General features: G+C 42.7%; 2 protein-coding genes across 9 annotated transcripts in view; one reads left to right on the top strand and one right to left on the bottom strand.

Moving 5' to 3' along the window:
• Nucleotides 1-4,974, top strand: part of Gas2 (growth arrest specific 2) — a 131,681-nt gene extending 126,707 nt beyond the window's left edge. For all 7 annotated transcript variants that reach the window (XM_045146398.1, XM_045146400.1, XM_004650818.2 and 4 more), the window contains one exon: nt 3,431-4,974. In XM_045146398.1, coding sequence (XP_045002333.1) covers nt 3,431-3,649 — 219 coding nt within the window. In that variant the 3' untranslated portion in view covers nt 3,650-4,974. The remainder of the gene's footprint in view (nt 1-3,430) is intronic.
• Nucleotides 1,644-15,746, bottom strand: LOC101609131 (small VCP interacting protein). Of its 2 annotated transcripts, none has more exons than XM_045146402.1 (4): nt 15,630-15,746; nt 14,436-14,486; nt 13,860-13,973; nt 1,644-3,728 (listed from the first exon to the last, which is right to left on the bottom strand). In XM_045146402.1, exons 1-4 carry the CDS (start codon nt 15,681-15,683, stop codon nt 3,708-3,710), a joined length of 240 nt encoding a protein of 79 aa, XP_045002337.1. In that variant the 5' UTR covers nt 15,684-15,746; the 3' UTR covers nt 1,644-3,707. The 2 variants fall into 2 exon arrangements, with proteins under 2 accessions (XP_045002337.1, XP_004650721.1); XM_004650664.2 differs by lacking the exon at nt 1,644-3,728 and adding an exon at nt 7,907-9,357.
• Nucleotides 15,747-16,321: the final 575 nt, after the last annotated feature.

Genomic DNA, 16,321 nt, shown 5'->3' with positions numbered 1-16,321 from the left:
GATTTTCCTTCCAGGAGCAAGGGTCTTATCTTCCTCCAACCCAGCTGAGTTCATCTGCTTGATGACATCCTTGTCAGACAGGAATTGTGCAGGGCAGGAGGAAAGAGCTCAGAGTAATTTGGTTTAGAGCAGGTGAATTTGGTTTATGGAGATGGGATGGGTGAAACTTTATTTTTGAATTTGAGCACACACTGAAAGAGGGAAGGGATTTAAGTATCCGTAATTGGACTTAGTCACTGTGAGCCTAATAGCTTAATCCTATACCTGAAACTGGTGTTACATTAGATCCCGGTTTAAATGAGACTTAAGCAAGACTATCTCAGAGCTGGAAAGCTTTTTTTCCTCCTATAAATCCCAAGATGCCTATTATCTCAGTGGGTTGTTACCTGATTTTGACTTTTTCTAAAGCAACTTGTATTATCTGGAAACCAGTGCAACTCCAAGGCATGCTGGGATTCAGACAGAAGAAAAGGAAATGGGCACCTCATTTACCTATCTTTAGTGTGGAATAGATACACTGAAGATGTAAATTCCTTTTAAGTATTATGGAGAAAATTTGTCCCTGTGAATCACAGGTGCATTGGGTTAGAGTGTCATCACAAAGCACTGCAGAGTCATTGTGTTTATGTTTGCATTCTTCCCTTGTTATTTGCAATGTAGCTTAGGATAGGGGCAGGGAAGCCTCCCTACCCTCCCCTCCCCCCATTTTCTTTTCCTTAGGATTGGGGAACAGCAATCAACCGTTAGGGAAAACATGTCTCCAGGGTTTGCTATCAGGGTGTGGTCAACAGCAAAGGGTGAGGAGAAAACAAAGGTCTACCACCATGTCTGAAATCACAGGCAAACATTTAATCAGCAGAGCTTTTAGAGCTAGGGAAGGCATTTCACCAGCTGCGGTTGTCACTGAGCGCTTTCATGTGAGGAGCAGGTCATGCCGGGTGTGACTCAGAAGTGTGCTCATATCCATTATCTGCATCTACCCAGCCAGCACAGCAAACACACACAGACGGTGACAGTGGTTCCTGGTGACGCTCAGTTCATGACTGCTAAACTCCCTGCACTGAGGGGCTGGGGCAATGGTTCAGCGGGTTAAGAGCGCTTGCTGCACAAGCATGAGATCTAGTTCAGTACCCACATACACAGCTAGTGATGTGACCCAGGGCAGAGACAGGAGGGTCACTGGGGCTCACTGGAAGGGCAGTCTACAGAAGAAATGGAGAGCTTTAGGCTCAGAAGGAAATCAAATGGAGAGTGATGGAGGGAGCTCCTGACATCTTCCTCTTGTCTCTGTATTCCTGTGCAGAGTGCACAAATCTGGATGCATGCACGTGCACACCCACACCCACACATGCATACAAAGAACCATTCACTGGGATCTCTATTCACCAGAGGAGAGGAGGTTAGCAGGAATGACCTTCCTGTGCTACTTCATGGGTTCTGCTGATCCCCTCAAGGTTAAGGAGGTAGAACATGTGCCCAGGGGTGAACATACTCCAGGAAGTGCCACTCCCCACACTGCCTGGTGGTTCTGGCTGCACTGAACACTTCCAGTCAAGAGAGCTCAGTGTTGCTGCTATGGGCACTCATGCTGAGGGTCCAGAGGGAAACCTGGAGAGCCATGGGAATGCCAGGAGGGCCAGCAGCAGGAGCAGCAGCTCTCGAACAGGGAGCAGTGGAGGCATACACAAAAAGATGTGGGTGTGGAATAAAGTCATCTGTTAGACATCCTGAGAGATTGCATTTATTGAGTAGGGCCCACCACAGGCAAAACACTAGATTGGGGTCAGGAAACCTGGATTATAAACAAGTCACATAAATGGCAACATGACCTTCAGTGTTCCTCTCTGTAGAAAAGAAGCTGCTCCTGGCTGGACCTGGAAAAGCAGTCATGAATCTTAAGACTTTGCAACAGACAGATCTTAACAGTCACTTCTTTGTAGCTGGAACAAAGCAGCTGACCAGAAGAAGTTTATGCAGGGAAAGGGCTCATTTTGGCTTTTGGTTTTGAGGGTAATTTTCATCATGACAGCTGATATTGTATCTTCACATCAGCAGGGAATAAAAAAGCACAAAGCACCAAGCTTGGCTAGACTATCAAGCCCAGTCCCCAGTGACACACTTCTTACAACAAGGCTCCACAAACTTCTGAAAAGCATCATCTACTGGGAATTAAGTATTGAAACACCGGAGCCTAAGAGGGACATTTTACATCAAGCCACCCGATTCTAATGCTAAAATCAAGAATTCTCATGAAAAATATATCACAAGTCCTCTTTTGTCCTAAAATTCTGTAACTGAGGCAACTTTAGAGTTACTTTTAATGTAATTCTTAGGAGTCCACTTACTGTTATTCATTACATTTTAAGAGTTTGTACAACACTTAACACTGCTTCATGTCCAGTGCATGAAGAGTCTTACAAGATGCTAGGAAATATTAAACTATGTGTCCAAAGTCTGTAACTATGAGGTTAGAGAGAATATAAAACTTTGTTCAGATTCTTGAAGGCCCCACATACCATCCCCACTGCACCACCAGAGGGGAATTGTAAACGTCCAGATCTCAGCTGCCATGGTGCACCCTCCAGGCTTTGCAATACCTAGGAGACCCTGTCCCCTCACATCGTCCTCTTCTTGGCCCTACATGGCTTCGATGGGCAACAGCATGGTGGGTAGGAGGAGTCATCAGGCACTTTTGTGGCCACAAATCATCTTCTTAAGTGTTTGGATATTTCACGTAGCCAGGGGTCAGTGCTTTGACTTCTGGTGCCAAACCTCATAACTCTGACAGCTTTCCTAGTAGAAAGAAACAAGTATTCTTCCCTTCTCACACCAGTACCCTCGTTAGTCTGGGGCTCTGGATGGCTCCTAGGACTGCAGTAATCAAGAATGAATGAAGTAATCAAGATGAAGAGGGTAGTAAAAAACATAAATATTCCTCTATTCAAATACATGCAGTGGTCCCTGAAAAGCCTCATAACTTGGAAATACTTCCATTTTTCCAAATGTGGTTTTAATTCTGTTTTATAGCAATTATCTGAGTGATTGTGAACAAGAGAGTGCACGAGCAGAGACTTCCAGATTTCCTGAGTGGGAAGAATGAAGCCCTGACTTGAGGAGACAGGAGCAGAGGCAGTGAGGAAAGCTCAGTGGAAGCTCAGGTGTTCTAGGGCAGCCTCCAAATGCATCACATCAAATAACTGTACAGGGAGCCTCCATCCCACGAGAAAACTACAGTCTGTGGGTGCTTGCTCTGGATTCCAAAGAAGGCTTCTATCACAAAGCATAGGCTACGTCAGACTCTAGCTCTCAGTGCAAAAACATGGTCAGGAAATCAAAAGAAACAGAATGCTCTGACTTCCCCAGACCTGGGAGCTGAGCTGGTCCGGTGGCTATTTGCAGAACTTCACAGTTGGCTCTCCTTTCATTTCAGATGCTGCACAACAAGCACGTCATGGTCCGTGTGGGAGGAGGGTGGGAGACCTTCGCAGGGTACCTGTTGAAACACGACCCCTGCCGCATGCTGCAGATAGCCCGCGTCGATGGCAAAACGTCTCCCATCCAAAGCAAGTCTCCAACCCTGAGGGACATGAACCCGGACAACTACTTGGTGGTCTCCGCCAGCTGCAGGGCCAAGAAGGAGATTAAATGAAACTGTCTCTGCGGGGGACTCTGATGACCTAGGTCACTTGCCTGTGTAGTCAGTTAGTTCACATTCTCTGAAAAGTACTCTGGAAAAAAGGTGTAATAGAGAAAAAATGTCATCAGACCAAAAAAATGTTGCAAGAGTTGCACTATTTATTTGTAATGCTCTTGTAGAAAATCACCATTAGAGAAAATTCTTCACTCAGATTTAAACTAGACATGTGGTAAGCAAATCCTGAGTTCTCGGTATGTGAGTACAGTGTTTAGAAAAGAGATATTAAGGAACACAGCTCTAACTACAAGTGCTGCAGGCAAGAGCAGAGAACACACACATAGGACCCACACATGGCAACAAGAAGTGCCTGCTGTATGTCTGTGGATCAAAGCACCCCAGACTCCTTGGTATCACAAGGATTTAGAGCTATGTTACAAAACTACCATGTGATGACATGGTACTGGAATTATCCACCATCCGTCAGCACAGTGATCCTGTACTGGACAGGCATGCAGAGATGTTTACATTCTCTTGGAAGATTGCTTTAAAGTTTCTCTCATCTCTGACCAAATGTCTGGGGTGCTTTGGAAGTTTTCAGTACACCCCTTAAAGAATAGCATATGTTTTCATATGTTCCTCAGCATACAGGTTGTATTTAGAATGATGATTAATTCACAGACATAAACTGACATTCCTTTATATTTTGGTAAGTGAACTGTACAGATATTGACTTCATGTTAAGTATTTTCTTATTAAAAATGTATCATTAGTTAACTTTGCTATGCTACCCACTGAAGTCAACCCATTGTAGCTAACAGTGTTGCAGACTTGTACACCAAGGACAGGGCTGTTTTCTACCAATAAACAGCAAAATATTGTCCACAATGAGTTAAGAAGTAAAACTAAGAAGCTGAAAAGTATTTTTGTCAATATAGTAATAATTCAACTTGAAAGAAAGTTAAGCTTCAGATTGCTAATTTCTATAGAATTACATTAAGTTTGAAGTTATGGCTATGTAGAGTAGTGTCATGTGGGCTAAGAAAGTGGAGGTAGTGTTCATTTTCAGCAGTTCAGATTTTGTCATGGAGGGCCTTAAGTGCCAGCATGAAAACTAAATAGTGAGGGAGTTAATATTAGTAATTATTTTTTTTCCAACACCAAGAATTCATAATCCTTGCTCCAGAAACTCACGGAGGAAGTCTCTGTTTATCATAACCAGTTCAATGAAAATACATACAACCTGGTTACTGGGAAATTTCATTTTAATTTGTTTCCTGTCTTCTTTATTCTGAAATTGAGATAACAACAGAACATAATAAATTCACTTTTTTGACCCAGCAAAGTTATAATACATAATCTTATTTTATCTATTGGGAATCTAAACAGGTGTGATATAGTCTTGACATGGTATGAGGATTCTAGAAAAAAATATTTCATAGAAAACTAAAAATAAAACCTACAGGTTTCGTACAAGGTAAAAATCCCACAACGCATAACTTACAACCCTATAGAGAATACCAGTAATCCCACTGAGGCGGGTCCCCTGTGGAATGGGGGCAGGGAGGAATTAAAAGATGGTACCAACACATGTGATGTATCCATACAAAGTATGTTCTGAATAAAAGAAAAAAACTCACACATGAGCCGGGCATGGTGGCGCACGCCTTCAATCCCAGCACTCAGGAGACAGAGGTAGGACGATTGCCATGAGTTCGAGGCCACCCTGAGACTCCATCGTGAATTCCAGGTCAGCCTGAGCTAGAGTGAGACCCTACCTCAAAAAACAAAAAAACAAAACAAAAAAAACTCACACATGAATAACTTTAGTATCTTTTGAAATATAACAGTGGATGATTTAATTTTTTTTTCAAGTAAAATTAACACAAAATTGCTCTGCATTTTTGGCAATGCTTTCCTCAAACTTTATCTTGTTCTTACGTTTTTTCTTTGACACCGAAAATCATTTAGTTCAAAAGTACATGTAGCTTAACAAAAATGTTAATTTTATTATTGCATAGTTACTAATGTTTCTGTTGTCAGTTCGGTTTGGTCTTACTAAGCTAAAATCAAAGTATCCTCAGGGTGATGTTGCTTTCTGAAGACTCTTAAGGAGAGACCCTATTTTCCGATTTCTGTACCCTGCAGAAGTGACCTTCAGTCATTGGCTGTGGTCCCTTCCTCTGCCTTAAGCTGGAGGTATGGAATCACAGCACTGGTTCCAGCCATGGTGGGGAAACGCCTTCAGGCTTTTAATCATCCATGTTAGGTTGGATCTACCTAGATAATGCCATAAGATCATTTTAAAATCCATTTGTAACGTAAAATAACACTGACTTATCCCCCATCTATGAGGTCTTTTAGTATCTCTGAGAGCATGGCTACCACGGCTGTTGGGTAAACCAGCAGAGTGGGCATGGGGAATTAATGTGAATGGCTCTTACGGAGTCTCTGAATGCTGACATGGGTGCTATCACCTTATTCTCAGCTAGGGAGAATGGCAGAGTGCTACCACATGGGGAGAAAAGACTGAGGTCTCAGTGTTCAGTAGCCGAGCAGAGAACAGAAGTGTAACTGAAGTCAGCAATGGAAGGGGAGGGGAGCAGATGAGGTTCAAGGATATTATGAGATGCTCCTGTCATCCTGTTTTCTCAATGAGGGAGAGGGCAGGTCTGTGCATTCCCTATGCAGCAGCTTTCAAAGGCTCTAAGACATGATGATTTAAGGTGTACTAAGTTGATTGTGAGGATTCTCAACTGCCTTGCCTAGTGATTATTTTGTGGTTAGCTAAAAGAATAGATTTAGCATGAGTGAGGAAATCTTTACCCACTTCCTACTTTGTTGGAAGAAAATTTCTTCCCTTCAAAGTCAGAAACGAGGAGTCTTAGCATGAGTCAAATATGGTGCCACTAAAGTAACCATGCTAAGACTCCAAAATCCAGGGATTTATGCATGTTTAGGTTCCTAAATCTAAGCAATAGAATTTTGAAGCTATGTTTGCAAAATAAAGAAACCCAGAAGAAGGAGAACAGCATAATAAAATTTTTTGTCATGTAAGAATGTCAGAGTGTACAGACTTCTGCACTAAACCAAAGCTTCAAAAGTCCACAGACCGTATCTGAGCACACACAGCATCTATGGGAATTTGAGATGGTTGTTTGAAAAAGGTTAAAGATACACACCTTCCATTTCAAACAGGCAAGCACATCTTCCTAGTTTTGCCAATCTATTAAATTGTTATACTTTATTCAAAACTGACAAGATATATATTCATCTTCTAAGTGAAAATCAGTAAAATTTTTGTACAAAAAAAATATTTCACACTCATACCATTGCCATGGGGGTGCCAGGACAGGACAACAGTCTTTACTAAAGCACTGCTTCTCTAAAAAGCCACTTCTTACAGTTAAGGAACAAACATGACCACTTAGAAATCCAGATTCACAGGCATGCCAAACACGCCATCAGCTTTCTCTTGTTAGTCCCAGAGAGATGAAGCCTTCATAAACACCAACCCAAGTTGTAACTGTTCAAGTCATGGTAAAGAAAAACATTGTTTAGAGATGGCTAAAGGTACTTTTATATGGGAAAGTATTCATATTCCTAAAAGACAATGGAAATTTAAAATGTATGTTAGAAAACGAACCATATTCCAAATATAAGTATTGGCACAAAAGAACCACACACATGCTTACAGGACATGTGCAGTGCTACAAAGCTGTGTGACAGTATAAAACTCACCATGAGCCATATCAATCAGCTCACAATTACAACTGCTATGATGTGGCTTAAGCATTTCCACCTCAGCCTGATAGTTCATTATATGCATTAGTAATTTGGGCATGGCATCTGAAAGACTTATTCAGCACCATAGTTATAACAACATTATGTTCTAAGGAAACACACCTCCTCATAACTATCCATAGCCTTCTCAGCAGAAAGTCTGGTGGATGTGACTTTTTAGTACTCCCTTCTTTCTTATTAAGCATCCATTTCCTCTTTTCTCTTCCTCTACTTAACAATGTTTATGCAGCCTAGGGAAAGCTGAGGCAGGCCACAAATGGCAGAAGCAGTGCATCCCACAGAAAGCAATATCCCTCAATATCCCACATGGTTCACTAGCAGCTCAGGACATCATATGGCTATGAATTGCTGTTAAACTCTCCTAGGAGTGAGCCTTCTGGCTACTGATGTGGGCAGGAGAAAGTGGCTCTTGACATTCCAGGATGAGGCATGCTGGATCCACTTCCACACAGCAATGACACTTTGGTGTTAGAAATATCAACCATTTTAATAGATTCAAACATTTTATTTTTAGTGTCAATGATTTCATTATCACTATGAACAATATCACCGATCTTCTAAGGAACACAGAAAGCTGAGCTGACATGATTTCAATCCTACCTGTGTATTCTTGGAAAAGTTCATACAACAGAAAAGGGAATTCTTCCATGAGTGATTAAGACGTAGTTCAAACTCTTCAAATTAATATGCACAATGCCATCTCATATTACACAACTTTGTGGGGAAACAGTGGCTCAGTCTCCTTTAGCCAATCACATGAGCTAGTCTACTGGAGTGACATCCAGGATTGCATCTAATACCTCCAGATACTGACTTAGGCCTTGAATGTACACCCTTGAATTATACAGATTCAGTGTCCATAGCACTTAAACAACAATCCTCCTATATAAGCTTATGTATTCAAAGAAAAACTAAATCCAAAACTGTCCTAAAGCTCACAGGCTTAATAAAAATGTAAAGCCTTCTGTGTGTGCATCATAGAGAGAATCCTATGGTTGAGTCTGACCTGTAGAAGTATAGTAATGACAAACCTCTCTCTCTACAGTCCCAGTGCTTGGCTACTTCACAGCTATATAAACCTCATGATTATTCTTTAATAAATACAAAACAATAAAAATGTGTTTGACACTTGCACCAATATATTACCATCCATTACAACCCATCCAGATCCACAGTTTGCCTTACTTGATCACCACACAGACCTTGCATGCTGGGTCTGGTGTTACAGGACGTCACTGTTAACTGATGTCCCACTGATTTATGACTTTATGCTCAGCAAACAAAGCAAACATTTATTATAACTGAAAACACTACATGCCAATTTTATCTGCTACAAACAGAAAATTAAGATAAATTAAAAATTTGCCTATAAATATTCATTACTTAGTAAGTTATAAAATTTTATATCATTCTGTCACCTTAAGCCCTTCAAATGAATTTTCAAGATTTCCTCTGACAATCAGTTTAAAGGCACTAAGTCCATAAGTATAACAACAACAAAAAATCTTTATAGTGAAATAAAGATAGTTCTATGCAGTACAATGCTACGTAGCAAGATCATTTTACAAAGCATAGAAATTTCAAATTTTAACATAACAACCCATAAAGAGCTTTTACATGTCATGTGTTTATGTGCTTTAGACCCATAATTTAACTACAGAAAATTAGTAAATTCCTACACAAGACAGAATGGAGGAAAATAAGAACAATGGGAGGTTGAGGCAGTTTTTAAGTCTGCAAATCTAAAGTTTCCCCCATATTTTAGTATAGATTTAGCACTGCACTCAAGAGCACTAGTCAAGCGATTCTCACTCTCCACGTATGCAAAGGGAGGAGAGTGAGGTGACATCCCTTTGGTTCCAGACACTGAGTGACTGACGGAAGCCTCTTCCATATGATATACTTCATGAAACTGTCCACTAGAAAAGAAGAAATATAGAGACATCAGAAAGTTTTTACTGAATATATATAACATACCAAATATTTGGCATATAATATATACCAAATAAATATATAATAATATACCAAAGTCTAGACACACAGAAAGAAGTCAAGACACAGGAATGTCACAGTCAAAAGTCTGAAGTTAGACAGTATCTTGTAAACACAGACAAACAGAAACAGGTCAAAGGGAGCCTGCAATTCTGTCTCTGAGTAACCCTGGTCAGACCCAGCTTTGCCTGCAGCTCTCAAGAATAAACATGAATGTGTTGGGAATGCTAACACCTAAAATAAAGCGAGACTGGCCGAAAAGCAAGGGCTCTGTTATGGTCTCCTATTACAAGTAGAATGCCCACAATGTTTTCACTCAATGAATTATGGTGTCCCCTTGTAAGAGGACCAGAGCAATCTGCTCCCAGGGCCTTTATCTGCAGTGTGGGGAGGCATATGTACTCAAGATTCCATCCACCTGGGAGACTATCCTGACCTCAGGACAATCCCAGGCTTCTGTTGTGGCTGCAAGTCTTTTTAAGTAGTCCACGTCATGTAACAGTACACAGTACATGCCATATAACCATATGTGGTACGTGCCACATACTGTGAGTAATAAACCCTGGTCATACAACTATATGTAGTGCACTTCATCTAACTGTAAGCAGTACATGTATATAGTAGCCCGCATGTGTAAGTGGTCACATGTATGAGTAGTTTACAGCAGACTCAGAGGCTAGCATAAACCTGCTTCACAGTAGTAAATCCCAAATACCCACCTATTAGCAAAAGGGATAAAAACCACTATGTAACTAATCAGCAATAAAGTCACAATCTAAACAAAAAGCAGAAAAGGAATTGTTACTTTACTGTATAATCAGGTAACCAGGAAATAGTTATTATTAAATAATGGTGTGTCAAGACCTATCTTTTCCTTTTCCATGTATTTGTTGAGGGAATTCTATGGTAGGTTCTGGAAATGCCACTACTAGGGGCCAGAGATACTCCTTGGTGTCTATTAGTTCTTCAGAAAGTACCTAAGAAATGCAGGGTGTTTCATACTTCTCAGTATATTTTGAAAATTAAGGGCTAATGAAAGACTGCTTTTCTGTATAGCACGCTGTCTTTGAGGCTTTAATGTTCTGCCCTTTTTTTTTTAATTTTTTAAATTTATTTGAGAGCAACAGAGAGAGAGAGAAGAGGGAGAGAGAGAGAGAGAGAGAGAATGGGCGCGCCAGGGCCTCCAGCTGTTGCAAACAAACTCCAGACATGTGTGCCCCCTTGTGCATCTGGCTAACGTGGGTCCTGGGGAATCGAGCCTTGAACTGGAGTCCTTAGGCTTCACAGGCAAGCGCTTAACCGCTAAGCCATCTCTCCATCCCTGTTGTGCTCTCCTTAAGCTACACAAACGGAACTCAGAACACAATAAACTATATCTGCGATATATCCTATACTACTCAGCATTGCTTTTCTTTCTTTCTCTTTCCTTCCTCCCTTCTCTTTCCCCCTTTTGTCTCCTCCCTCCCCTCCTCCCTCCCTTCTCCTCTCCTCTTCTTTCTTTCTTTCTTTCTTTTTTTGTAAATTATAAGCTTTTTTCCACAATATCTCTTAAGACAAATGTTTAAAAATTAGAACAGTGAGCCAGGCGTGGTGGCGCACACCTTTAATCCCAGCACTCAGGAGGCAGAGGTAGGAGGATTGCTGTGAGTTCAAGGCCACTCTGAGACTCTGTAGTGAATTCCACAGAGTGAGACCCTACTTTGAAAAACAAAACAACAACAAAAACAATAGAACAGTGCCCATAAATTTGACAGCTTGAAAATGTGTGAGAGCTAAGTTCACTCTCAGTGACTCCCTAGGTCATGAGTACAGTCCCAGATGAGGTCACCGCAGCATGGGTAGGCTGCTGCTGCTGCTGCCTCAGTGTGTTTTGCATGAATCGCCATGCTGGGACCCCATGTGGCCACTGAAGCACTCCTAGGTGAGGACGCCTCTCCAGAAGACATTAAGCACTAAAGGAGCCCGGACCATGGATGGAGGACTGAGACACTGCTTTGTGTTTCTCCTCTATCCTCCTGAGCCTCCTGCTTGTTCCCCATGAATATCAAGCCATGCTAGTGTGGTGCAGGTGGTCACAGGAAGGGATGCAACCCTGGCAGCTGTGTGTGAAGGCGGAAGTGACAGTGGCAGAGTTTGGGGAGTTTGACATTCTTACAGGAAACCTTCCAGCCACTTTTCAGCTTGGTGATCATGAATGTCCTACTTACAAAAGGAAAAGAGTTCTTTAAAGACACACACACACACACTAGCATGAGACATAGTCCATTTTGACAAAAACTCATATCTGTTTAATTTACACATGTCCATGTGTGGCAGTGGCAGATTTAATTACAAAAGCCTTTTTCTTGTAATTAAAAGCAGTTTTTTAATTTTATTAAGTTATAAACAGTAAATTAAGTCTTCTTAATTTTAGTTTATTTAATTCCTCCATGTAGAACACTCCATGTGGATTATGTGACAACTATGAAGTTGTGCATCTCAACATCACTTCTAGATGTGACTTTTTGTTTTTGAGAATACTATACATTAAACCCATTGACACAGCTCTTTTTTTAAGATTTATTTTTATTTATTAGAGATAGAGAGGGTGGGGAAGAGAGAGTGAGAATAGGCATACCAGGACCTCTAGCCACTGCAAACAAACTCCAGACACATGCACTACCATGTGCATCTGACTTACATGGGGTCTGGAGAGTTGAACCTGGGTCCTTAGGCTTCACAGGCATATGCCTTAACCGCTAAGCCACCTTTCCAGCCTTTCTTTAAAAATTTTTATTTATTAGAGACAAAGAGGGGTGGGGAAGAGACACAGCTCTTAATCTCAGTAGGAAGGTGAAAGAATATGTATTTCTGATAAGATCTGGTCCTGTCTTCTCTCAAATTTACATCTCCTGCACCCTTTTCTAGAAGTATTAATGATAACATAAACAAAGTGGCCATGTATATTTTAAGAGTGAGGCCAATTATTTTACATATTATTAAAAGTCCACTATAAAGAAAACAATGGCTTATTTTAATTTGTCAACTGAAATTTGATGGACTAACTACAATGGTGAAGATAACTCTTATTTCTAGGAGACATACCTGAGCCCTCATCAACTCTGCTCAGGGTAGCCCTATGCTTCTTGCCATTGATGGAGCCCAGACAAGAATGTGAGAGTGTTGGTATGCAGTACACACCAAGTATGTGTGAGTGTGGGTGTGTAAGTTTGAGAAAAAAACCAAGATGGAATTTCAAAGACATCAAACTAGCCAAAAACCACTCACAAATCATAAATTCTAAATTACTACCAAGTCAAACAGAAACAACTGCAATGATCACTGGTGCTTACTCACCTACTCTATAAAAGCATTTATTTTAAAAATGGATCACTAAACCTCTACATCTGAACCATTATTTTCCTGAGCAGTAACATACACAATAAAACCTTCACAGTCCAGCTGGGCCACAGAGGCTCCAGTGTTAAAAGACTTTGCTCAACTTATCTGCCATCACACCCACAGTCTACTCTGAGACAGATATACTAGAAGGAACATGTGTCACTCAATGCTGTACAACCTATGATCCAAATTAACAACTGATTAATTAAGATAATGAGTGAAGGAGAAAGGCCAATATTCCCAAACATGGGACCAGGCCTGTCCTACATCCATAACATCAGCAATGGGGAGGTTGAGGCAGGAGGATCAGGAGTTTAAGGTCATCATTGGTTATGATAGTTTGAGATCAGCTTGGGCTACATGAAATTCTGGTTCAAAAATAAAATCAAGCAGACAGACACAAAACCAAAGATCTGAAAGCACACATTTAAGCTTCAAGGCCGAGTCTGCAGGACAGTCCAACTTAATGACTAATGTATAAATGAACATTAGAAATGCTGTCTAGAGGGTTGGAGAGATTGCTCAGTGGTTAATACACTTGCCTTCAAAGCCAAAGGACCCAAGTTTGATTTCCTAGTACCCATGTAAAGAAAGATGCACAAAACAGCTAATGTGTCTGGAGTTTATATGCAGTAGCTACAGGCCCTTGCATACCCATCCATTCTCTCTCTGCCTCTTTCTTTCATTCTCTCTCTCAAATAAACAAATAAAAAGAAATGTTATCCAAACAGTATTTAGTTTGGTTGGATTTTAGATTTTTTCAGTATACTTTTCCATATTGCTTTGATTTCTTACACATGTATGATTAGCATCATATCCAGAACTATAAAGATAGTGTTAACATAGTTCAGAGAAAATTACTATCCTCACTTTGGAAAAAATTCTAATAACCATCAAAATAAATTGATTCTTCTTCCAATCTATGGTAGTCATGTTTTCAAATTACTTCAAATCCTTATCATAGTTTATTTCCAGAATTATTGAATGAGCTGCTCTATAACTGTCAAATTGGCCAGGGAACTTTACCTTAAATAAATTTAGTACTTACTCTAAGTCCACCTGCTGGTGGGGGCCCAGATGTAGCAATTTGCTTTTCCATTTTTTCTTTTTTCTTTCGCTTCTCTTCCACTGACTGAACATCCAAGATTCCCCGAGATGCCGCCTTTAAAAATTTGATAAAGGGTGAAATAAAAAATAAAAGTCAAGTTAGTATCTGATGTTCAAAAGGTGTCTATTTTGTTTTTAATTGTTAAGGTTTTCTTTAGGTAAAGGGAGTTGGTCTGGCTTTGAAACAATATTTTTCTACAATGGGCTTTTCCTCAATGAACATCAAACTATACATACTTCTCTTAAACTTACTTCCCATCTGTTTTACAAGCATAACCACTTCATCCTCTAGAAGACAATTACTGCAGGAGCACCTCAACTTGCAAAAATCACCTGTGTGCTCTTTGCAGACATTCAATGATGCAAACACCAGCAGTTAGTGTAAGCAGGGAAATTTATCGAAAAATGATTATCTTCAAGTCTATAAAACCGTGTATGGCATCAGACACCACCTTGCCAGAATATTACAGGTGACAGGTATCTATAGTCAGTGAAAGAGTTATATAAGTATTCTCACCTCCTTCTGTCTCCTCTCTGCAGCCTCTGCCAGCTTTGTTCTTTTCTCTTCCTAAGAAAAATGTATAACAGGGGTTTAAGAGAAAGTCAAGCACTATCATGGATCATTAAACACCTATGTCACAAAGTACTTAAACACTCATATTTTATAGACAATATAACAATGTGTAAAAATAATCAGTACTGGCCCCCAAAGTCCCGTAAAGATCGCTACTGTGAAAGCTAGCTGTGGGACTACAGTCCAACTTACGTGGGAAGCTGAGACATCAGGATCACAGATCAAGAGTTGTTCAGGACCAGTCTGAGAACACAGCACGACTCTGTCCTCTCACCCAAACCAAACCAGATGAAACACCAACCAAGCAACTTACCCACAATCAGAGCATTTACTAAATATGCTACTTCCTGTATTCATTCTTCAAACCAATATACCCCGAAATTATCATATGTGAGGCAAATGAAAGCAAGTTAGCCTATACCACACTCGAGTCCTTTCCACACTCTCCACCGCACAGTGGACACGGTCAGCCACCCAAGTGACGCCTGGGGGACCATGTCTCACCCACTTGTCCAGGTGCTGCGCTCCGAGGAGGGAACAAACCTTAGCAAACAGCAGCCTGCCCAGGGGAAGGAGCTGCTCTGGGGAGAAGCAAAGAGCATGGTGGGTGCTATTAGGAAAGGGAGAAAGGCTAGGTTGGGGAAGCCTTCAGTAATAGATACATCCAGCACCGGCCCATGGCATCAGGAAGGGGCTGGGCGCAGATGGTGTAACCCGTGGTTACAGATTGATTTCTGCAAGAGCTCGACAAACAAAATCAGCATTACTTAAACGCAAAGCGACAAGCTGGCCCTCCCTCGCCTCCCCCATCAACTGACAGATCTTTCTAGTACCTATACCTAGTGGCCAAAGAATAAATATCTCATTTCCTCGACTACTTTTGGGGCGATGGGAGAACGGGCAGGAAATTGGGTTATCAATTCTCAGTAAGCAACACTAAAGATACTGCTAACAGCCCAAAGCGACAAAAAGTACACATGCTTAAATTCCAATTTCAAATTGGCAGACGGACACTGCCTCCATCCCCGACCCAACACGCACTTCTCCCGGAGGCGGCGGTGCGGACGGCCGCCGCGGGGATTCAAACCAGCCAAAGGATTAAGGACGCCCGGGCAGGGGCGCGGCGGCCGGACTCACCAGGCTCGGGGAGGGCGGCGCGGACTCCGCCGGGCAGGGAAAGCACATCCCCATGGAGACGGCGGCCTACGGGCGCTCTCCGCGCCGCTCCCTCCCCCGGCCCGCGGCCTGCGTCGGCGCCCCGCCCACAACGCCGAAGCCCCGCCCCTGGCGCCGAAGCCCCGCCCACGAGCCCACAACGCCGAAGCCCCGCCCCTGGCGCCAAAGCCCCGCCCACACGCCCACACCGTTGGCGCCCAGGCGCCGAGGCCCCGCCCACGCGCCCACAACGCCGAGCCCCGCCCCCAGCTCTACAGACCCGCCCCGCCCCGCCCACTGCCCCGACCGCCGAGCCCCGCCCCGCCTCACCGGGCCCCTGACACCGAAGCCCCTCCCCAGGACACCCTTCGCACTCTCGGGATCCGCCCGGTCTTCTGGTTCTTCCCGCCCGCGTGCCCTCCAACGCCGTCCTGCCCCGGTCCGGGCCCCCGTCCCGTGTCCCCGCCCACTCCCGCTAAGCCCCGCCCCTGGCCGCCCTACGACCTTCCGCTGCGGCCACGCCCGCCCCGGAGACTGTGCTTCCCCCACTAACAGCTTGACGCACTTCCGCCTTTCCGGAAGCCGCGCTCCAGGAAGAGGGCGTGCTCGCCTACGGTGGCCGCGCTGGCTCAGCCTCGTCCGCCATCGGCCGTGTGGCGAGGCGCTCGCCCGAG

The sequence above is a fragment of the Jaculus jaculus genome, chromosome 3 (genome assembly GCF_020740685.1).
Source record: "Jaculus jaculus isolate mJacJac1 chromosome 3, mJacJac1.mat.Y.cur, whole genome shotgun sequence".
Lineage (NCBI taxonomy): Eukaryota > Metazoa > Chordata > Mammalia > Rodentia > Dipodidae > Jaculus > Jaculus jaculus.
This window is presented reverse-complemented; position numbering and strand designations above follow the sequence as displayed.

Bases quoted from the DNA above. Each gene is read 5' to 3' on its own strand.
- LOC101609131 (XM_045146402.1), bottom strand. From the start codon at position 15,683: ATGGGGATGTGCTTTCCCTGCCCGGCGGAGTCCGCGCCGCCCTCCCCG. The intron at 14,487-15,629 runs GTGAGTCCGGCC...CATTTTTCTTAG, and splicing joins CGCCGCCCTCCCCGAGCCTG to GAAGAGAAAAGAACAAAGCT. The intron at 3,729-13,859 runs GTAAGTACTAAA...CCTTTTTTCCAG, and splicing joins CACCAGCAGGTGGACTTAGA to AGTACTTTTCAGAGAATGTG.